Below are 23,359 nucleotides of genomic sequence, written 5' to 3'. Positions count from 1 at the left end.
GCCAGAGGTGGGGAGGGGAAGGGGCAGAAAGGAGGCAGTCAGGGACTGTGCCCCATGGCATGGCTGGGTTGGCCCAAAAAGAGGGTGTGCGGAAGAGGCGATCTCAAACTGACCCTCAATAACTTGGAGAAGCGGAGACCTGGGGAGGTGGGGGGGTGGGGGTGAGAGAGAGCAAAGAACAGCCAGGCAAAGGGAGAAAAAAGTGTCTAAGACTCTGATGTTCAAGCCATATCCAGCCCAATCAGCCTGGCAGCCAATTAGTCTGATTCAAAAAAAAAAAAAAAAACCACATAGGGACAAACTGTAATCAAACACCTATTTATAAGGGTTTATTACGATCATTATTATTATTTTACCAAGAGGATCATTCTAAAGCCTGTCAGGTGAACGTATGCTTTCAGATCTTCATAAATGCAAATCACTCCTTCCCGGGGGTGGGCGGGTGTTAGCTGCAGCAGGGCAGCCTCTGGAAATGATGTGAGGAGGCTTGAAGAGGGCAGATGGAGGGACCAGATCCCTGCCCTCGGGCGTCTCTGCACAAAGATGCCCAAGAGGCAGTGCAGCAGCCACCCATTGCCCCCTCTGCTCCTAACACTCCTTCAAGGGGCCGCTGGAGATGGACCTGGCTTTGTACCCATTGACCATTTAGGCAAACAGAGACACAGCCTGATGCAGCAAACCTGGCAGAGACAGAGAAGCTGGGAATTCTCCACAGAACACTGTGGAGTGAAATTCCGTGCTCTGGACTTCCTCATCTAACCTTGCCCCCAGCCCACTCCAAGGGCTAGAGTACCTTTTCCCGTCCCAGGAGAACTCAAGGCCCACATCCAGGCTTGAGGATCAATAGTTGAGTGTGTGTGTGTGTGTGTGTGTGTGTGTGTGTGTGTGTGTGTGTGTGTATGTGTTTGTGTGTTGGCGGGAGGATAGTGATAAGATACAAGCCCCAAACCCCGCTCCTCAGTCCTTGGAAAAAAGCTATCAGGCCTTCCAAAAAGGTGAAACCGTGGTCTTTGCCAGGAGGAAACACCCAGTTCCTTATCCATTTCTGACTGGATCCAAGAACGTGATTATTTTCAGAAGAAAGGACAAAACATACCCCATTTTCATGTATGCCTGGGGAAGGGAGCCATAACTGGGCAAGTTTCAGAACACTGAAGCCCCTAATCCTTCCCTAAAGGGGCGTTCATAGTCGGCAAGGCCAGTACTCCCGGGCCACACCCTGCCTGTTCGACTCCACGGATGGTCTCGCTTTCAAGGGGGAGGCTGCCTCCTTCCACCAGACTGGGGGTCGGCGAGAGGGGGAGGATACCCCACGGATGGGATTAGATGGAGCAGGATCAGATGGAGCTTGGTCTGGAGGGCAGGGGTGCTGGGTCATCTGGGGGAGGGTTACCGAGCTAAGAGCTACAGGCGAGTTGTGAGTGAGAAGGGGAACCTGGGGGAGGAGGGGGGTGGGAGACTCGAAGTGGGGGGAAAGAAGGGGGACGGGAGGGGGACGGGAGGTGGGAAGCTCGCCTTCTCCCTGCAATAAATCGGCTTAGCGGACGAGAACCGAACAGCCCAGAAAGGATTAAAGAAAAGTCTGTATAATACAGCGGAGAGCGCGGCGAGGGGAGGGCGGGGAGAACGGGGGGCGGGGAGAGGGGGAGGGACGGAGGGAGGGCGCGGGGAGGGGGGCGCTCGCGCTGCCGGGAGAGGCGAGCGCGAGGCAGAGAGCGCGCGATTCCGCTCCAAACTCTGGCGCTGCTGCCGATCCGACTCCGGGTCGCGGTGGGCACAGCGCGCAGCCAGGGAGCCGGGAGCGGCCGCGCGCCCGGAGGACGCCCGGAGCTCGAGGGTCGCGGCGTCCCGCAGAGCCCGAGCCGAGTCGAGCCCGGCGCCCGGGCTGCCCGGCCGCGGCGGCATGGGGGCGCCCCCGCGGCGCCTCAAGCTGCCCGCCACCGTCTCGGCCGGCGGCCGGAGGCAGGAGCGCGCCTGAGCCCATGGCGAGGGGCCCCGCCGCCGCCGCCGCCGCCTCCGCCACCGCCCCGCCACCGCCGCCAGCTCCCGGGCACCATGAGAGCCACCTCGAACCTCCGCGGCTGCGTCTGCCTGCTGCTCGCCGCGATCCTGGACCTGGCGCGCGGTGAGTGCGCGGGCGCCGGCCGGAGCCCCGAAGCGGGACGCGCGCAGGGGCGGGCCGCTGGGGAAGGGCTCGGGCCGGGGTCGTATCAGAGAGGCTCCGGGTCCGAGCAGAGGTCCTGGCGTGGGGATCTGCGGAGGTGCTTGGCTTGGCGAGGGTGGGAGGATGTCTCCTCTGGAGAGAGCCCTCGTGGGTCCCTGCCAGGGTGTGTGTGCGCGCGTGTGTGTATGAGCGTGTGTCTTTGTTGCGTTTGTGTATGAGGGTGTCCAGGAAGGAGCTATGTGTGAAGAGGGTGCGGGAGTGCATTTAGAGATGTGAGTGCGTGTGATGGTGTGTGAGCGAGCGAGCGTCTGGAGGGTGTTTGAGTGTCTGTCAGTTACACAGAGAAGGTGTGTGTGAGAGAAAGAGTGTGAGCCGGAGTGTTTGGGGGTGTGACTGGGTGCCAGCTTCTCGGTGAGGTGTGAAGAGTGTGAGCTTGTGTCATTGCATGTGTGAGCGTGTTAAAGGGTGGGTGAGTATGTGAGGTGTGGCTTTGCACGCGTGTCCCAAGTGTGCGGGTCTCTTTAGGGGTGTGTGACAGCGGATGACTGTATTTCTATTGGGGGCGTACGAGGTGTGTGCATAGGAGGTAGGAATGTGACACTTGGGCAGGAGTGTATGTTTCTGGGATGTGTGGAGGTGCAGGTGCGTGGGGGTTGTGTTGCTTCGTGGGCTAGGAGTGTGTGTGTGCGTGCGATGGAGCGTGTGGGTCTAGTGTGGAGGGAGAGATGGACGCGTTCGGGAGGCTTGAGGAGGTGTGAGCAGCTGTGTGTCCCGCGTGGACTTGGTCCTGGTTGGGCTGAACCCGATGGAAGGAGATTGAATCTGAGCGAGGTCCCCAGAGGGAGCGATCGGTGGCTCCGCAGCTCCAGGGTCCAGGGTTCGCGGAAGCCTCGGTGCCTGCCGCCCGGCGCCGCCGCCTGGTGGGTCTTAAGTGGTGCGAGAACCCAACCTGGGGACCCCAGCACCTTTCGGGCAGTGAGCCAACACAACCGCTATGAGACCCGCGGGAGGGAGGCTGGACCAGCGAGATTAAAGGCACAGAGACTAGAGGGGCCGTGTCCGCGACTCCCTCCGAAGCCTAGTGCCAGACCGGGATGTCGAGAACCAGCCGGTCCGGAGTCACATTTGGTTCTGCCGCGGAGGGGGAGGGGATGCGGAGTACTAAAAAGTAGCCACTGTGACCAGTAGGGTCTTCGTTCCCAGCCCGGCTGGATGATGGAGGTAGGGGCGGGGAAATGTCAGCTCCGTCCTCTGCCGTATGCCTTGCCCTACCGGGAGGTGCCTAGCCACACGGTGACAGTGCCTGCCAAGAAGGGGTGCTTCCCTAAAAGAACCCCACCCCCTTCTACCCCCGAGGTCCTTGAAGAGTGCTTGGTCTGCTGATGGGAGAAGCTGCAGAATTTGCGACTGAAGGGTGGTCCTGCTGGCAGAGAGGGGGGAGGGGATGGTGTGAACCAGAAGGGATGCAAGCCCTGTGTTTTGTCCCCCTATCCTTGGAGCAACCGACTTCCCAAAGTGAAAGAAAATCTCCCCTCAACTTTGGGGTGAGGGTTCCCTCCCTAGGATACCTCTAGAGGTTAAGGTTGTATGGGGTTGGGGTCCCGGTTCCAGCACTTCAGAGAGGGCACTGGGCTTTGTCGAAAGGCACTTGGAGCCCTCACCTGGACACTGCAGGGAGCGGGGGTGACTGGGGGTTGGGGGCAGAGGGAGCACCCCTTTCCCTCGTAAAGCGCAGAACAGAGATGCAGCAGGGGTGAGGAGGCGACTGACGGGAAAGGCTTTGGTGGGGAAACCCCGCTCCGTCAGGACCCCACCCTGCGAGTTCTCCCCCAGAACTCGAGAGCCGCGTTCTTCGGGCCGCGGGGCTGCGGAGAGCTGGCCTGACATCCTGACGCCTCCGCTCCCCTCGCCCACCTCTGCAACTTGCAGGAGGCTGGGGTGGGGGCTAGAGCGCTGGGAGTGAGCGGCTCTGGGCCCGGGGAGCCGGCGTGGTCTCTGAGCTCTGCTCAGGGTGAAGGAAGAGCTCCGCTCCGGATCGCAGACGGGAAACTTTCCGAGCCTGGGGCGTGGGCCGAGGTCCTCGGTCGCTGGAGAGCCCTCCCTTCCCTGCAGAGGAGAGGAGAGTGCACGAGGGTGGGGTCCCTCCTTCCCCGCCTCAAGTCAGTGCCCACGAAGGGGCTGGGGTGCGAGAAGGGTCTGTACGAGATGCAAGAGGCCAGCTTGCCGGAAGAGGGCGCCCTTCCTGGATATGACGGAGAGCCGTGCACCTGGCAGGTGACTGTGCGGGGCCACCTGCCAGGGGCTACTTCGAGGGGCCGGAGGGTAGAATCCAGGGCAGGCATTCAGAAACATGCCTGCCCAGTAGGGGGCGTTGGAGGTCACTACTAGGGAGTGGCACGGCCAGTGCGCCCTCGCCTGCTCTGCCCCTATGGGTCGCAGAGCAAAGGGGCGCCAACTTTGGAGAGGTGGTCTGTGCACTGAGAGGAGAAAGAAGTCCGCTGTACGCTGGACTGCTGGGCTGGACGTTCCTGCCCTTTTTCCCACTCCCCAATATGTGACTCTCCAGAGGAGAAACCCACATTGTTTTTAACGCCTCGGGACCCCCGTTTCCCGGCCTGTGCACTTCTGGGAAGGCAGTCCTGAATCCATGCCTGCGCAGTGGCCCAGGAGAGAGCGGGCATCGGGGACTTGCGATTCGAGGAAGAGACTGATTCATGGACCTGCCTCATTCGGCCCTAGGAAAGTCTCCGCGAAGGGTCGTGGTGGGCAGGCCGAGTTAGGGCGCGCCAAAGGCCCCAGACAGAGGCCCTGCCAGTTCTCTCTTGGCAGCTGCGTGTCAGCGGGTGGGTGGGACGCGAGGGCAGACTCGTTTGGGCGGAGGCAGCCGCAGCACCGAGACTGCGGGGGCTGTGCGCGCGCAAGCTGGTGTGACGACTTTATTTATTTATCCTCCCTCGCCATCTCCACCCCGCGCCCGGGGCGCGGGGAGGGGCCCTCAGGCACCTCAGGGCTTCTCCGCCTCTGAGGAGGGTGTTAGGGGCCCTGCCGGGTGCTCCGCACCTGCTCTCCCAGCCGCCCCGCCCCGAGCCTGGCCCCACCCTTAGCCATAAACTCCACCTTCCTTCCACTCGAGATGCAAACTGGAGTTGGTACCGAGAAGCTGAACTAGGTTTTGCTTTTTAAGTGCAGAGAATGTTAGAGCTGGAAGCGACCTCCGCGATTATGCACTTCATTGGTTCTGAAGCTTCTACTTTTTAGCAGGAGAACCCTTTATAGAGTAGGAACTGATTACCACCCCTCTAAAATCCTAATGCCTTGGGCCAGATGAGAGGCACAAAGGGACAGCTGCGTGGTCGATGCAGGTGATGAGACCTGGCATCGAACCATCCCTCTACGTAAGTCTTCTTTAAGAAGGGAGATTGCTCCTTTCCTAATAGCATGGCTGGGTTTTTGTTTTTTCAATAGCTGAGATTCTATGGAGCAGCTGCCACGTGTCCAGCACCTGCTAGCTGCTGTCCAGTCCTCATGCGCTGCAGGGTGGGTTTAAGCTCTTCTCTTCAGAGATTAGGAAACTGAGGCGCTGAGTTTTACGAGCTAGCTGTTCATGGCAGGAGTCCTAGCCCCATCAGCTCCCACCTGGCCCAGCCCTAGGCTCCCTCTTTCCTTCCAGTGTGCCTTCCTTGGGCTGCAGAGAGTTCCTTGGACAGGGCATACGGGCAAGGTACCAGAGATGCCTTAGGTGGGCCTGGCTACCCACCCTCCATTTCAGTCTCACACATACCTGAAACTTGCTACAGTTGGAGGGAGGGGTGGGGGGAAGGAGGTGGGGGAGATTAAGTGACTTGCTGGGGTCTCTGGGTTAGAGCAGTCATGACTTCAAAGGCAGAGGCCAAACCAAGAGCGCAGCAAAGAGGGGGATGGTTAATTCTGGTGACTGGGTTTCCTGGGAACCACGGAGGTGTCCAGCCTGGCTTACCATCCAGTCTACCTCTGCTACATCCCCAGGCCACTTGAAATTCATTTATTCAGGCACCCAACAAATGTGTATTTTATACTATGTACCAGGCACAGCGCTAAGCATTGAGAATGCGACCCTGAACATTGTAGGGGAGTTCCTGCCTTTGTGGTGTTTGTAGCTCGGTGGAAAATTGATTCTTCACTGAAAGGGAGAAAGGGGCTGTATCTCCCGCCCCACCTGAGTGCTACTATATGCCTGCAGTGTGCTGTGTGCTTTGTTCTTCCTGTCTCATTTAATCCTTACAACCACGCTGAGAATTAAAATTATGTTCCAGATGAGGAAACTGAGGCTCAGAGAGGTTAAATGACATGTCCAAGACCACCCAGTCAGTAAATGGCAGGTAGAGATTTAGACCAAGGACTGTTTCTTTTGCTCTGTGCTGTGCCGTCTCCTAGTGAGAAGTGACCTCAGGCACTTCCTCGGCTCCAGCCACATGGGCAGTTGCAGTGTATCCAATGCTCTGTCTGGATGTTTTACTTCTTCCCAACCTCCATGGAGATAAGATGATCCAGTGTGTTCATCTGCACAGATGGGAGAGGGGGTGTCCCTGGGAGCCCTTGTCATCGTCAAGAGAACGAATGAGCATTTGCTGTGGGCAGGGCACATCTGAGAAGAGAAAGACCTATGACCATGACCCTCATTCCAGTGGGGTGAGAGGTTGGTCATGTTTCTGAAAAGGTGAATGACAGACAGCTCAGGTGGAAATTTGTTGATACCTACTGGGTGCCAGGTGGATTGATGTCCCCTACAGGAGGTTGTTGGGGGAAGAGTGATTGCTAGGGGGTATTAAGGGAATGCTTCAGAGAGGAGGGAGAACTTGAGCTAGACCTTGAAGCAAAGGAAGGACATTAATAAGCCAAGGACTAAGGAGGGAAATGCGCCACGGAGGGAAACCTACATGAGCAAAGAGCTGGAGGCAGAACTGTGCGTGCTGGGACCAGCTCAACTCAAGGCTCTCTTTCTTGCATCTAGCGGGGACTGGGAGAAAGAAGAGTGATATTATGGATAGTTCCCATTTATCGTACACCTATTAGACATTCTTTATGCATGAAATGCTCTCAACAATCCACGCGGAAGTATTGTTAGCCATGTTTTGCAGATGAGGACAGGAGACCAGGATCAATCTCTCTTCCTCGCCCTTTCTCTCTCTCTCTCTGTCTGCTGCTCCCTTCCTTTCTTTTGGGGTGGGGGGGGGTGCATCCTCTTGCAAATGATAGAGGCTGCTGCATTCCTCCTTCCAATAATGAAAAAAATAGTTTTTTCTCTCCTCTGGGAGCAGCAGTGTCTTTGGATTGCTTCACACCTGGTTTTGAAACTCCCAGTTCTTCCATTTACAAAAGATTTTGAGCCTTGTTCATTAGACATGTGTGTCCTGGTTCTGAGGTACATGGAGAAGGGTTGGATATACGGCTTTCTACAGAAAAGTGTATGCAAAGGCATATGGCTGGTGGAATTTCGGCTGGATTCACAGGTGAACTTCTGTTGGTAAAGTTCTGTTCCTGGAACAACATTCTGTCTTACTTGAAGACTCAGATAATCAAAATGATGGAGACTGACTCCAGACCTCCTACCTAACTCTCTACCTGCTGGTGGTCCTTGAGAGCTGACAAGATGCTTCCACTCCCATCACCCCATTTAGTCCTCTCAGCAGACATGAAGGAGGCTACTTTTATGCCCACTGAACAGACCAGGGAAACTGAGCTTCAGGGAGATGAACAGATGGTGGTGGGGTGTGGCTGGACTGGAATCTGGGTTTGGTGGCTGCAGGCTCAACCTTGTTTTTCCTCCCCAGCCCTCTACCCTGCTTCATTCAGCCCCCCGGGGTCTGGAATGAGACAGGCCAGCTCCCCATGTGCTCACAGGCCTGGAAACTAACCAGAAGGCTTGCCCTGTGAGCTGGGCACTGCTGTAGCCACTTTGCCGATGTGACCTCCTCCCTCCTATACTGCTGCCGAAGGTGGATGTTACCTCCCCAGTCCACAGGAAAGAATGATGATGTGACGATGGCCACACAGCATGGAGACCAGAGTCCGCCCTCTCTCCCCAAGCCAGACTCGGCCTGCTCAGAGTTTTCTGGTTTTAGTTTCATGTCCTCCTCCTCCTCCTCCCCTACTTATGCCCTTTCCTGGCTCGGAGGGCAGACATCTGCCCTCAGCTAGCATGGTCCCTGACTTCCTGTAAGCCTCCCTCTATCTATGCTCACTCGCTTCTTGCCCTCCACAACGACACTGGCCTCCGCTGACTCAGGGGTCCCCATTGAGTGCTGGTAGTGGCACTTTGGGTAACATGCTGTTAAAACAACCCTCTTCTGGGACTGGCCATAGTCAGGGTTGGTCTTCCTACCGAACAGAGAGTTCTTGAAGGCAGGCATCCCTGCACCACTGCCTCTAACATAAGGCCTGACTCTGAGCAGATCTTCAAGATGTGTTTGTTGAATGAATGAGTGAATACCAGACACTGGGCCTGAGGCCTGCTTCCTGGCCCTGCTCAATCACCTCTGGAAGTCCTTTCTGGTGTGAGAATGTGTCCATTGTTCAGCTCTGTGCACCATCACTCACACTGGCATCACGGCTGGCTTCTGGGGGATGAGCCAACAGTAGAAGGTGGTGGGAAGACCAAAGGGCTTCCTGTTTCTTCTGGGTTCTCCTTGTTGGTGGGGGTGGGGGAGCTGTCCTTGTTTGGTGATGGCTGGGGAGTTTGGGGAAGGAAGGAAGAAAGGATGGAAGGAAGGAAAAAAACAAAGAAGGAAGGAAGGAAGGAAGGAGCAACTATTATGTGCCAAGCCTCATGCTAACCACTTTCACATGCAGACATATTAAACCCTCCCAAAACTCCTGTTTGGGAGATAACAGTCTCCCCACTTCACAGATGAGGAATGAGACTTAGAGAGATTGTGTGATTTGCCCTGGGGCCCACTGCTGGTGAGGGGCAGAGCTGGAGGCACACCCAGGCATTGGTTAGCACCTCTCTTCCCAACTCTGAGCTTATCCTGTTGGTAGCTTGAAATGGACCAGGGTGGAAGTGTTTACATCATGGAAATTAGCAAGTACTGCAGATCACGGCTCTCTCCAGCCCAGGGCTGGTTGGCAAACATCTACCAGCACACCACCGGGCGTGCCCATCCTCCCTCCATCACTGTCTCTGTCGAACAGCCACCTGGTGTTAATGTACTTTGGTTTCCATTTGAACTGGTTTTGAATCCTAGCCCCGGTCACTTCCTAGCAGAGTGTACTTGGGCAAGTCACTAAGTCTCTGAGTCATGGTTTCCTCATTTTTTGAAAATAGAGGGCGTTGTGGAGATAAATAAAATGTGAAAGCACGTGGCATGCACCCCTGCCTTCCTCCTGACCCCAGGGTGGGGTCAGCTGGCCATAGAGTCTCTCTGAGAGGTTCAGTGGGCTCGGCTTTCTTCTCTCTCCCCTGGAGGCTGACTTTGGAGCCAACTCAGGGGATCCAGTCACTTCCATTAATTGATAAGCTGCCCCAGCCTCATTCTGGATTGGCAGAGACCTCACTTAAGGAGTTTCTGCTGGTTGGAACCCCGCAAATCATGGACTCATTGGAGAACAATAAAAGATCGTGCATAATAAATGACCAATGCAGGGATACCAAGAATACACCCTTGGAAATTGAAAGGAGTGGCGCAGGAAGGCTCTGAGGGATTGAAATGATCTTGACAGGTCAGGAGGGAATCCCAGGCAGGGGAACAGCACGTGCAAAGCCTGGAGGAGGGAGTCAGAGCACTGTCAGGCTGCGTGAGGCTGGGAGGCAGTGAGGCAGCTGGCCTCACTTGAGCATAAGGTGCTCGTTGAGAAGCTGGGAATGAGGTTGGCGCTGTTGGCAGAGACTTGTGCGCCAGGGTGAAGGGTCTGGATTTGAGCCCGGGGGCTGTGGGGGGCAGTTGAAGAGAGAGGAATGACATCCCCAGAGCAGTGCTCTAGGAAGATTAATTTGGCTTTTCTGGGCCACCTGAAGCTGGAAACTCTTTGGAACGTCACTGTGTTATGAATGATTGCTCTGGGGTGCCCAAAGAGACAATGGCTTCAAGGAAGAAATGCCATCATTTGGACAGTACTCACTTCACCGAGAGTGTCCAGACCTGGCAAGGAAGGGAAACCAGGCTCCTGCCTGGAATGGGGCTGTTCCAGCTTGGGCCTGAACCAGGAGTGATGGAGGTAGCTTCTCCTGGGGAGAAGCTTCTAGGTCGCTAGTGGACAGAAGCTCTGGGGTCTGGTCTGGATTCAGCTCCCATCTCCACCACTTATCCAGCATGTGAGCTCAGATAACCTCTGTGTTGCTTTCAGCCTTGATGTCTCCAGCTGACCAGGCAGCGCATCATGGCGTCTCCGTGGGGTGGGGGCTGCTGGGAAGGGGAAACTGCAAAACACAGAGGTCCGCATGCAGGGTATGTAGCACGTAGTAGGTGTGTGAAAGATGGTTGCTGCTGTCATAATGATGTTTGGAAAGCCTCCGAGATTGAAGGGGAGTTAGTGTTTACAAGCCGAATGCCTAGGAGGAGGGGTACATTGTAGGTTTCCCACCTGGAGCACTGAACAAGTTCTCAGGTTTGGAATTACAGAGCACTGGGGCCAGGACGGAGCTGAGAAACCATCTATACTGTCTCCTTTCCCCCATTTTAAAGCCATGAAAACTGAGGCCAGAGAGGGATGACTTCCATTGGCGCCTAACCATGCATGATGTGGGTGGAAGGTAGGGGGGAGGTCTTCTCCCTCGAGGTCTTGAGGGGCCATCCCGGGGCTCAGGCAGGCAGACCCACCACCTAAGAGCCTGTGTGGGGAGCATCAGGGTCTCCCAGACTCGGGTGGGCATCTTGGCAGCACTCTGGTGGGGAGCAGCCCTCAGCCTCATAAATCACAGGAGTGGCTTGGGAGTCGCCAGGGAGAGAGAGACAGCTGAGCCGTTGGGTTTTTTTGTTCCTTTGCCAAGCTGTTCCCTTTGCCCTTTTGTTTCTCTTTCTGCAGAGGCACTCAGTGCTCCTCCGGCGGGGTTGTTTGTCACCAATCATTGGCGCCTCCATTATCTCCCCAACACCGTCTCTTCCTCCTCTCTCCCTAATGCTGCCCCAGAGGAAGGCGTCCATCACTGGCTGCCCTGCCATCGTGCAGGGCTGGGCAGGGAGGTGGGGGGTGGTACAGGGCAGTGAGGGGGCTCGGATGCTCTGGCAGGGTGAAGACAGAGGCTGGCACGGCCAGAGGGCGGGTGGCATCCGCACCGAGAGCTGGTGCTCGCGGCCCGAGTGCTCAGGGTTTTGTCAAGTGGATATTCAGGCCACACAATAACCGAAGGCCAGGTGCCTGGTTCTAAAGAAGCAGGTGATACATTGCTAATTGTCACCAGGCACCTAATGTCCCAGGCAGGGGCGGAGGGAGTGAGGTGGGGGCGGCAAACGGAACCACACCACAAAGGCTTCTTTGTTCGCTCGGGCAGCAGGGAAGTGGGCCTGAGCTCAGCTTGGAGAGGAAGAGGCATCATCAGAAGGCGAATTCCTAAGGCCTGTCGCCCGACTGAGGAGCCTGGTGGGAGAAGAGGGGCAAGCAGACCGGTGGGGAGGAATAGGGTGACTTAACCAGGAGTGCTGGTGGTTTCTGGGACAGTCTGAATGCAGACAGCAATTTCTTGTTGCAAGAAACAGTATAGTTCATTCCTTCCTTCGTCCACTGATCCATCCATTGGTGCATCGGATATTAATTGAATGCTCCTGGTAGCCAAGCACTGTGCTGTTCTAGAAATTCAGAGAATGAACAGGCAAATTCTTGCCCTCATGGGGCTTACAGTCCAGGGCTGTGATGTTCAATACGTAGCTGTGTGTGTGATGACTGACATTTACATTAAAACTCAATAAAGCATCTCAGCTTTGATTTAACCAAATGAAACGGAATTCAATTCTTCAGCCACGCCAGCCACATTTCAAGGGCTCAATAGTCACACGTGGCTGATGGCTTCTGTATAGACAGCACAGTGGACGTCTCCATCACTACAGAAAGCTCAATTGGGCAGCACAGGTCTGGGGCAGTGTTCCTCTTTAGATGCCCCCTCCCCGCCACTGTGAATAAATAACAAGAAATCACTGAGAGGGAGGGTCTTTCCCTGTTCCTTCCCCATCCTGTCCTCCTAGTATTGCCAAGGAGAAAGCCTCAGGCTGATGCCATCACATTTTTAAGACCCTCTCTCCTGCTCTTCTCTTTCCAACACAAACAGGTGTGGGGCAACGTGCCTGCAGCCAGCCAGAGGGAGCAAAAGTTTTAATAGCAGTGTTTTGTTTTCATCATAATTCTTTTTCAGTCGCCCTCTGTTTAAGGCAAGTGAGACTAGTTTGCCATTTGGGGCAGTGATTTAAATTCTCTCTCTCTCTTTTTAAATTGGCTTATTTAAGTAAGAAATGAGTCAAGTTAAAGAAAAATGTTAAGTGCGTAGTGGAGCAGGTGGCACGCGGTTGCAGCCGATCTGTGAAGTGGCGGGTGGGAATGTCTGCGGTGGAGAAACCCCGGTTCTGATGGAACAACGCGGGCTTTGGAGGCAGATGGAGTCAGGTTCGAGTTTCGGTGCTGCTGTTTGTAAGACCTGTAATTTTGCAACAAGTTATTTTCCTCCATATCAACCAGATTCCCGCAGGAAACACCAATCTCACCCTGGGTGGTGGTGGGGTTGGTCTGTGGAGGGATTGTTAAAGGGACTACTGGATTTAGGGTTTAGAGAGGGCAGCAGGGGATGGTACAGCCCTTGAGACCAGGAACAGAAGGGGGTTGCTACCGCCGGTAGCCTGGAAAGAGGGCTGCCTGGCCAGACTGTGGCCCTGGGTAGATGGATGCAGCCAACTCTTGGGGAGCTGGAGGAAGAAACACCCCAATTTCATTCTCCTCCTGCCTTCTGGTCCCTTGTTGATGCCACCCATTGGCCAAACCCAGTTGGAAGCCAATGCAATTGGGCTCCTGCTAAGCCTCAGTTTCCCCATCTAGAAAATGGAGATTGCCCTATGTACTCAACAGAGTTGCTGAGATGATGAAAAGAAACTGTGTGTGGTGCTAATAAATCAGTGGCTGTTTGTATTAATAACCATCACAGTAATCAAATGCCTGCTCTTATGCCCAGTCTTGTGCTTGATGCTAGATTTTCCTGAGCCCAAATGTAGCACGTGAGTGCCGGGCTTTAGGAAAGTGAAACAGGTCTTGCGGGGGCAAGTGAATTTGAAGGGGCAGGTAACTTTGGGAGAACGTTGCAGTTTGCTGAGAGGAAAAGCCTGCATCCTCCATGGCTGGTACCGACCTTTGTGATGTGTCACATCTCTACTCTAGACTCTCCAATGTCCCTTCACCTCCCCTGTCCCCTGGTCCATCTCACTGACTGATTAGTCCGCCCCAGGGCACACCGATCCGACATTCCCCAGTCTATTTTCCACCCTATTTCCCACGGAGGGGTTCCTTCTCCTTGGATCCATTTAGGTCATCTTTCCTGCCATCCCCACTGGCTCTTACCATGTGCAGCCAGGTCCACATCCATCATGAATGGGCTCAAAGCTCCTTCCTTCCAAGGGGAAAGGCAGGTGCTCTCCAAGTCTCAGCTACTCTTGCGAAGGCTGCTTCCACCCTTGCACGTTGGGGAGAAGGGAGTGAGCAGTGATTGAGTTAGCCCTTTGGACCACCAGATCTTTAACCTTCACCTAAAAGCTGAGACTGCCAAGTCCACATGTAGAGGGACCTTCTCGGTGGGTAGCTGGAGTTTGGTGTGGCTGGCTTCTAAAGGGAGTAAGTATTTCTTGGGAAAACTTCCATCAACAGCTCAGTTCTCAACTGCCTAAGGGGATTTTCCTCATGCCCCCTCCGTTTCCCTTTGTCCGACCCTTTTTCCCATCTACCTTGACTGTTCAAATTGACTTTGATGAGGACTAATTTTGCCAGTTGAAATTCGAGACGGTTATACATTCAGTGCTTTGCTGAAATTGCCGTGACAAACACCAGCAGCAATTTCTTCCCTGGCTCATTCTCTAAAGTGCTCCGGGCAAGACAGAGTGCCCCTGCTCCTGGCCAGCGGGCCATTGGCCGACACTGTCCTCTTCCCGCAATCCTGCTATTTGCCCTGTCCTCATGCAGGTTGGGGTCAGCCCTGCTATTAGCTTCGTGGCAGTGTGACCCTTTGTGGGGAGCGGGGGAATCGATCACTCACTGGGGAGAAGTATTCCTTAGGAAAAACTCCAGCAACGGCCCCCTTGGGTCTTAGTTTCCAAGTTGGCCGAGATGACTTTCCTTTGTTCAGCCTCGTTGCCATCTACCTGGTGGTTCACATTAACTTGGACGAGGCTCATTTCCCATTGAATACGGGGCCACATCTTGCAGGCTGGGCCGCCCTCTGTGCGAGCAGCAGGGCCTCCATCACAGTGCTGGGGGGCCTGGGTCTCAGGGGGAGCTTTTCTCACTCACGATGCTCATGTCCCTGGGTGGTGGAGTGCTGCCTTCCGGTCACCAGCTCTGAATCGTGCCCTGGTCACACTGCAGCGATCGCCAAACTTCAGTCGCTTTCTTCATGACTTTATCTACGTCCCCCTCGGATTATTTCTTACATCATGATCTTCTTAAAATCAAATTTAAATCAAGCCCCTCTCTTTAAACATGTTCTGTGCAAAGGAATAATATATAGTCTTGTTGTACTGAATACATATGTATATTTTTTCTTAATTCATATTAAACTAAACATGTGACAATTTGAGATTTTAAAAAACTTCCCCATACCACCTGGCCTCATCCTGCTAGCGGCAATGGGAAGACCAGTTTAGCAGATAGGGTACCAGCCTCAGAGTTAGGGGCACCAGGATCTGATTTCAGCTCCTCCAACAGTCTTCACCATGACCTGCTTACCCCTTGCCCTCCTCTGAGCCTTAGGTCCCCAAAATGAAGGGGTGAGTCTGGAGCACCCAGTTCTAAAATCTTTGATGGGTAATAAGATTGGGAAGGAGAGTCCTGTCTATGCCCAAAATGTTTCCTTTAAGAAATATCTGATGCCCCCAAATTCCCACCTGTGGGATGAAGCATCCTGCCTCCCGGGGATGTTGCTAAGGAACAGCTGTGTCAGTGTGAGGACAGCCAATAGCCACTCATTCCCTAGGAGCACAGGCTCAGCCTCACTTGGGTTCCATTCAGCAGCTGTTTACTGAGCAGCTGTTTACTGAGCACCTGCTCCGAGTCGGGCTCTGTGCTAGGGCTGGCACTCAGGTATAAGTGAGACTTAGTGCCTGTCCTCAAGGAGGCTGCAGTCTCCTGGGGCAGATAGTCAGGCAAACAAATAAATTACAGAATAATGTTGAAAATTCTAAAATTGAAATGGCTACCAAGTCCTTATGGGAATGTAGAAGAGGGAATAATTAATTACTCAGCCTGACCTGTTGGGGAAAGTCCTTTATCACCAGAGAGGTTAAGCCACTTGCTCAGGGTTGCACAGCTAGTAGGTGGCTGTGCTAAGCTTTGAGTCCAGGATGTCTCGCGTTTTAACAGCTTTCTGTCCTCTCTGCCTTCTTCCTTCTTTGCCAGAGACTCCTTCCAACTTGACCGTTTGTGATTCTGTGGCTCTCTGGACCTCCCATCCTGATCCTGTGTGCCTCTTGGTGGGTCAGGGGCTCCAGCAGCAGCTGGAGCTGGCCCTGGCCCCGCGGCTAGGCCACCGTGGAAGGCCACAGGCCGGCCCCCCGGCCTGGGCAGTCACTGGGTAGCAGCTCAGCTCTTCTCTGTTGTCTTTGGCCTCGTTATTATTATTATTTCTTTCCAGCAAGCTGCTAAAAGCTTCCTGCAGAGAGCACACAACCCAGCTCTTTAAAATTTAAAGGGCTTTACTTAAACAACGTTATTTCCCTTGGAAAGGCAATAGGAGAGGCATTTGCAGTGGTTATATTTAGTGCAGCATGTGGGTCTGAGCAGACGAGTGTGGGGTTTGGTGGGTGTGGAGGTGATCAGGGAGATGTGTTCATGGCAATGAACCCATGAGGATGGGAGGAAGGGGAGGGTCTCCCCTCCCACCCATCCCCCAGAAAGCATGACCTTGAGGGAACCTATTGAGCACAGATTCTGGGAAGAGCACTGAGTGCCACCAGCAGGGAACCACTGGGGGAACATGAAGCTGGATAAAAAGCCCCATCCCCTGCCACACAGGACCTCAGCACTGAAGACACAGTGCTCCTAGCTGACCCTGGGCCTTTGCACATGCTAGTCCCACTGCTGGAACCCACTTCCTTCTTTGGATTAAGTCCTGTTCAACATTCACGTCTCACCCTAGACATCACTTCATTTATTCAACAAGCATTTTCTGTGCATCTCATGTTCATAGCACTATGGGTCACAGACATTTGTGACTCATCTCCATGAGCCCTGTACCTGGCCTGTTTCTAGCACAGAGCAGGCATTAAGTGTTTGTGGAACTGATAAAAACCTGTGTGGATGCGTGGGATCTGAGAAAGAATAGAGTTGCCTTTCTGGAGCTTATAGCCTCATTGGAGATTCATACGAAAGACACTTTGAACTCTGAATGAACCTGTTAGGCCTGGCAGACCCTTATCCATTCAAGGAAGAAAAGGAGAATTCATTCCTTTCTTCTTTGACCATCCATCCATCCATCCATCCATCCATCCATTCATCCAACAAATTGGATACCTACAATGTTCCAGGTAGTGTGCTAGGCACCAGCAATATGGTGGTGAATAGAAAAAGGTAAAGATAAAGCCTGCCTTTCTGGAGCTTACCTTCCCGAGGGTGTGATCAGGCAGATAGTATACATGTGAATGTATAACAAACGGAAGTGATAACTGCTATGAAGAAGAGTAGGGCTGGTCAGAGTGATGGCCAGAGCAAAGTGTAGATGTGCGGGCTCTGGGAGAGGCCCAATTTATTGAACATCTAGTGTATCTCAGACCCTGTGCAGCCCTGAGGACATAGAAACGTAATCACTGACTTCAATGAACATGAGGAAGGCGAGAGCTGGGATACGTTTGGTAGTGGCTGGAGAGGTGCACCATCAGGGAGGCCTCTGATGAGGTTCTGAGATATGAGCTGGGGCTTGGAGGATGGGGGAGTTTAGGCAGGATTTGGGCCAACTCATAGTTTTCAAACTGTGCTCTTTGGAACCCCAGTTTCCCACAGAGGTACTCACCCGCACCACTTTGGTGTCAGAATGTAAGTCAAGATAATAGTTGAGGGGGCCCTTGTCCCCAGATTGAGCCAGGAGCTCTGCTTTGCCCCTTTTACAAACCAGCTTCTACTTAAGCTTTACTTTGAATGAAGGAATTTGAAAATGAGTGGATTGGATGATGAAGACAAAGCATTAACCTCCTCAGGGCTAGAGGAGGTTCTAAAGATTTCTGTTTAGGTTCAAGACTCATTTCACTTCACATGTGGGTAAACTGAGGCCCAGAGGGGTTTGTGACTTTTACCAGGTTCCCAGCAGGAGGGGGTCATCTCTGGGGAAAAAACTTCTGATTTCTGCTTCTTTCCAAGCTGGAAAGCTGGGCTGTGAGAAAGCCCCCACCCCCAACCCCAGATTGGAGGCTTAGGGATTGCTGCCCTCAACTTGTGCCTGCTCTGACCCCCAGCTAGCCTCAAGGTACCCCCTGTAAACCTTTCTCCTTTGCCAGCCCAACTGGTCTGCCCCACCCCCATGGGAGCCTGGAATTAGAGAAATATTTTATGATCCCATGCTTCGTTATGTTTTATTAAAAGCGCCTGTGCTGGCTTCTGCTGGCACATCTGCCAGGCCCAGTCCTGAGGCTTCCTCTCCCTCCCCACCGCCACCTCTCACGGCCGGTGGAGGCAGACGGCCACCACTCCATCCCCTATTCCTTCCTTCACAGAGTAAGGCCCCAGCCCGGCTGTCAGGTGCAGGTGTCCATGAGATAAAGGGGAATCCTGCAGGTGAAGACAGACTTGGGGATTTAGAATGATAATTCTGTGTGTTCACACATCCCTAGCCCCATCTGGTCCTGCAGCTACTCCCAGAGGAGCTTGGTTCAGAGGAGGTGGAGGGGCAAGTCCGAAGTTAGATGCACCTGGTCCTGCACTCTGACCCTCCTCACTGGCCTATGCAGATCTGAGATCAGGCTAATGTCCCTCCCTAGGCTGGTCGTGTTGTATCCACCAATGACAACAGCAGGCTGTCAGTTTCAGTCTGGGAGCCAGGCGGCAAACCCTGGCATCCAGATATTTTTGGTGGAGAAGCAGTTCTCCTCTTCCCTTTTGATGGGACATGCTGAGTACTTAAAACACGTAGCCCACCTGGATCTGAACGGCAGCGGAGTCACCTGCTAGATGTGTCATCTGGGGCAAGGCGTGTAACTGCTCTGAGCCTCAGTTTCTCATATAATGCCTAGTAGACATTTAACACATGGTGGCAATGGTTTTTGATGGGATCCCCCCCTAAAAGTGAGAGGGCATTGAACCAGACCTTCATCTGAGGGGAGAGGGATGTGATAACCTTGCTTATTATTGTCATTATTATTCTCAGCTAAGACTAATGGAGAACCTGTTACTCATTTATCAAATGCTTACTGATCTCCTACTATGTGCCCAGGGAGATGGTGCTGAACAGGACAGTCAAGAACTTTGGCCTCATGGGACTGACATTCTGGTGGATGTGGCAGAAATAAACAAATGGATAAAGAGCCTGACTCTGGACGGCGAGGAGAATGCAGGGCTGCAGGATAGACAGGGGCTTAGAGCAGCTTCTCCAGATTGCATGGTCTGGGAAGGCTTCTTGGAGGAGGTGCCTTTTGAGATGAAAGGGAGAAGGAAAGAAGCCGCAAAAGTCTGGCTGAGTTCCAGGTCATTGGCGTCTCCCAGCCAGGCTGCATGTCTGTGGCTAACTCCTTCTCCTGATGGAGCCTTTCCTGGACCCTGCTTCCCAGCCTTGGAAATGGCCACCTGCCATTCCCTGACATCAGCGCTGTGAACTCAGCTGGTATATGGTGATGGCGCCCCCTCCAGGCCTGGGGAAAAGGTCCCGAGGAAGCAGGAGGCCAGGGACTGTGTTAGGCACATTCTTGACCTGTTCTTCTTTAATTCTTGCCACTCCTTAGGAGGTGGATCCCGTGGCTCTCTCTATTTTGCCGTCGAGGAGCCTGAGACTCGGAGGTGAAAAATCCTAGAGCTGGTTTGAGGAGGGGCTGGCATGTGAACCGTGATCTAACTCCGTCCCTTCTGAATTAACCCTTGCCCCTTTCTCGCTCACTGTGTGTATCTGTGTGTCCAGTGGGAGGATGAGCAGAAGAGAAAAGCCCTCCTCCTCTTGTCCCACCTTGAACCCCAGTGCTTCTCTGGCCTGGGGCTGAAGCCGCAAGCGAGTCGGGGTGAGTGGCCAGGTGGCAGGGAGCCCACAGAGTATTGATGGCGCTCAAAGCTGGCAGGCGCCGTCGGGAGGCAGAAAGGTATTAATTAGCAGTTATTCCCCAGCAGTGAGGAGATGGATAGAGATTAAGGTGGCGGCCCGTGCATCCGTTTTGTAGCAGCCGAGAAGCAACAGTAAATCAGTGCTATGAATCGATGCTGTAAGAGGGAGGTATGTTTTAATCTTATTAGCGGTATAGCATTATGGGGAGCGAGGCGGGAGAACTCCTCACTCATGGGGCCTGGGTCAGGAAGGAGGGAGAGGATGTGACAGGGGCTTGGACCACCTGGGAGGGCATCAGTATGGAGAACTGTGACCCTTGTTGGGAGAAAGATGGGGATGGGAGAGTGATGAAAAGTGAGAAAAGAGTACCGGGTCAGCAGTTTTCCCAAGGGTCTCCACCATGCACTTAGTCCCACTGTGCGCCCCTTCCAGTCCTGAATAGAGGGCCCTGCATTGGACGTTTGTTCAAAGGCTGGGTCCAGGTGGGGTTCTGACTCTGGCACTGGCCCACTCTGGGTTCTAGAGCCAGCCACACCACCGCCCGTGATGAAGGCTAGGAGGCTGAGTAGTAGGGTGGTGGGTGGAGGGTAGAAGCCGGCACCTCTGGGTAGATGTGAGGTGTGGGAGAGAGGACGGAGAGGGAGGGCATCAGGGCAAGTGCCCCGTACGGTAGGCACTGAGTGCATGGCCTTTAGTTTTCCCAGCAGCTGTCATGGTGGGTGCTTAGTTCCTTAGTCCCTGTGCACAGAGGGGAACAGATGCTGGAGGTGAGGGCCCTGCCTGGGTATAGCTACTCCAGCATCTGGCACCATCTCTGACTGACAAAATCGTCAACCAACCCCAGCAAAAGCCATGGGAAAACCAGTGAGATCCAGCCTCTGAGTGTAATAAGGGACTGAGAGATGGGACATCCTCATCTTCCTCTGGGCCCTTCCCTACCAGATCTCAGGGCCCTTCTAGCTAGAACATTCTTGGATTCTGTTTCTCACTTCTTAGATTATCACTTGTCTGCTATACTGTTTGATCCTCTGTAATCCCTGTGACACAAGCATTCTTAGCCCCATTGTACAGATAGGTAAACTGACAGTCTCAGAGAGGCTGTTACTTGCCCAAGGTTACACAGCCAGTGAGTGTCAGAGCCTGAATTCAACCCTGGTCTGCCCTCAGAAGCCCAGCACTCTTCATTTCACAGCACCACCATCTCTTTGTCTGGTAGCCAGACGATTATGGAGGAAAAAATGTCACCTGAGAAGGACCTTGACTCCAGGCCTTCAGTGGAGAGCAGCAGCCCTTCTGTGGGGTTGCAGTGAGGCTTCCTGCCACCACTGCCTCCAGGACCTGTTCCTGTCTGGCTGCCCCTTGTCAGCCACTCTGCTCCAAGGGCTGAGCCAGCCCTACCTATGGCTCTGACAGCCTGGATGGGGGACCTGGAGCCCCCTCAGCTTTGGCAGCCTTGGGCCAGCCGATGGAGATGTCTTGGAGGTCTGCCTAGGCTGCCAAAGGCTGGGCCAGGGCTTTGAAGGAAGCCGGCTGCCTCCCAGGGGTGGAAACTCAGTGTCTCAGCATCCTTGCCTCCTCTTGTCCTGGGCGGAGAGAAAGGGGCTCCTCCTATGGGCTTCCCTCCAGGAAGATAGTGCCTGCCAGGGGAAGGGGGCCCAGACTGGGACCTCTTGTCCGGCTTGGGGAGGGGAATGCCAAGGGCAGAGTTTTCGTTTTCCTTCTCCTTGCGTTTTGGTAACAGCAGCCACACTGCTGGCCCAGGGATAAATGCCCCGCCCCAGCTTCTGCACTCAGAGGCAGATGAAGATGCCCTTCCTGTTCCGTGCTCCAGTTTGCTATCTGTACCCACAACTAGGAGCATATTGTCATTTAAAGTGAATGGATGTGAGACTCAGATTTGAGTCCTCGTCCACCACCTACTGGCTCTGTGACTCTGGGCAAGTTACTTCACCTCTCTGAGCCTTGGGTTTTTTCATCTATAAATGGGGGCAACAGTTATCTACCACCTGTGATTGTTACAAGAATCAAATGACATATTTTCATCCCTTCATTCACTTGCAGAAAGGTGCTTTGTAAAATATAATTATATTAGATAGGATAACACATGCTGCTGTAACAAACCCCTAAATTTCACTGGCACAAGCTCAACAAAAGTTTATTTTTAACTTATGTTGAGGTATCTTTGTAGGTGGGTGCCTTTCCTCCATGTGGAGACTCAGGGATCCAGGCTCCTTACACCTTGTGACTCTGCCATCTCTTGGGGCTCCATAGGCCTCCTTTCCAGCCAGTGGAAGAGGAAAGAGAAAGTACAGAAGCATCTGGGAGAGGTCACCCATGGGGTAGGGGGTGGCAGTTGCCTCCAGAGACAATATCAGTTTATGTGGAGGGCTAGTGTGTGTGTGTGTGTGTGTGTGTGTGCATGCACGCACGTGTGTGTTTGTATTTTTGGCAGCCAGATGATGTCTGTGCTTCAAAAAATGTCCCATTTACCTTCCTGCCTCATCCACTCCATGAAATCACTAAGGACAGTGTCCCTTTTTATCTTATTTATTCTGTACTATTTATTTTTGTAAACCTAGTACCTAGCACTGTGCTGAGCACAGAATGTGTACTTATTAAACATTTATATTGATGGATGGATGGACAATGGATAGATGCAGGATGGATGGATGGACGGATGGAGGATGGTTAGATGATGGATAGGTGGATGGATAAAATGATACTTAATGAGCCAAACCACACTGACCTATGACTAGGGGAACACAGAGATTTATGGCGTACCCCGTAGGCATTCCTGCCTCATTGACTGTTAGAGTCCCATCACTAAGCATGGTGTGTGGCAAATGGCAGGTTTTCAGTGTTTACTGAATGAAATTCTTAGAGATCTTTTGGAAAGATCAGCATTTAAACCTAGGCGGAGCCTTGGCAGCCCCAGTGTGCAGACGGGGGATGGCTGAGATGACCCAGGGATGTGCTAACTTCCAGAACTGGGAAATGACTGCAAACTTTGGCCCCATCAGTGGATTCTGGGCCTTGGCCACCTCTTGGGGCTGTCAGGGAAGGCGATTTTGCAAATCTCCTCAGTGCACCCTTAAAAAGTGCCCTGCCCTCACTCGAGTGGCTGGTGAGGCCCCTGGTGCTTCCGAGCTTTCTCCCTGGGTAGGGTGTGGGCCTGTGAGGCAGATGCAGAGGCTCTATGTGGCAGAGGAAGGGCTAAGGGTGGGGAGGCTACCCAGATGGGGTTAAGTGCATTCCTCTTTTCTTGCCAGACTAGTGAGAATTTGGCTTTAAATTTTTAACCTAAATAGAGTTATATTCATTCTCTTTCCCACTAGATGCAAAGCGCTTTTTTGGAGCAATTAAGGAAAAGCATAAATCAGTCCATTTTTAAAAGCTTAGGCTGACTTTGTGACTGCCTAAAATTAGTGTCTCCATAGAGGAAGAGAAGGGGGGAGAGAAGGCTGGATTGGCTTCACGACATCCATTCACTGGGGCTGAGGCTGATGCCAGGCCTCTGCCCAGATCGCAGGGAGCAGAGCCCCCGGCCCCTCCTGGCCTCCGCTGTCCACCACATCCTTTCTTGTCCAACCTCCATTGTAGGTCTTTCTTGGTTCTCCAATGTGCTAGAAAGTGAGCAGGTTTGCAGAGAGATGGAGCTGAAACTGCAGCTTCACCACCTGCGCCGCTGTGTGACCCTGGGCAAGTCATTCCACCTCTCTGAGTTCCTGGTTTCTGCATCAGACAGTTGCCGCCATCTCACCTACAGACCTTCTCTCTACCACCTGACCTTCCCTGATGCA

The 23,359-nt window shown here is 53.5% G+C and overlaps 1 protein-coding gene across 1 annotated transcript in view; it reads left to right on the top strand.

The window, feature by feature from the left end:
* The first annotated feature begins 1,674 nt into the window (after positions 1-1,674).
* Positions 1,675-23,359, top strand: part of IGSF21 (immunoglobin superfamily member 21) — a 235,872-nt gene continuing 214,187 nt past the window's right edge. The window contains exon 1 of the mRNA XM_072975845.1: positions 1,675-2,125. Coding sequence (XP_072831946.1) covers positions 2,056-2,125 — 70 coding nt within the window. The 5' untranslated portion in view covers positions 1,675-2,055. The remainder of the gene's footprint in view (positions 2,126-23,359) is intronic.

The sequence above is a fragment of the Vicugna pacos genome, chromosome 13 (assembly GCF_048564905.1).
Source record: "Vicugna pacos chromosome 13, VicPac4, whole genome shotgun sequence".
Taxonomy (NCBI): Eukaryota; Metazoa; Chordata; class Mammalia; order Artiodactyla; family Camelidae; genus Vicugna; species Vicugna pacos.
The sequence above is the reverse complement of the archived record's forward strand: the minus strand, read 5'-3'. Positions and strand labels throughout refer to the sequence as shown.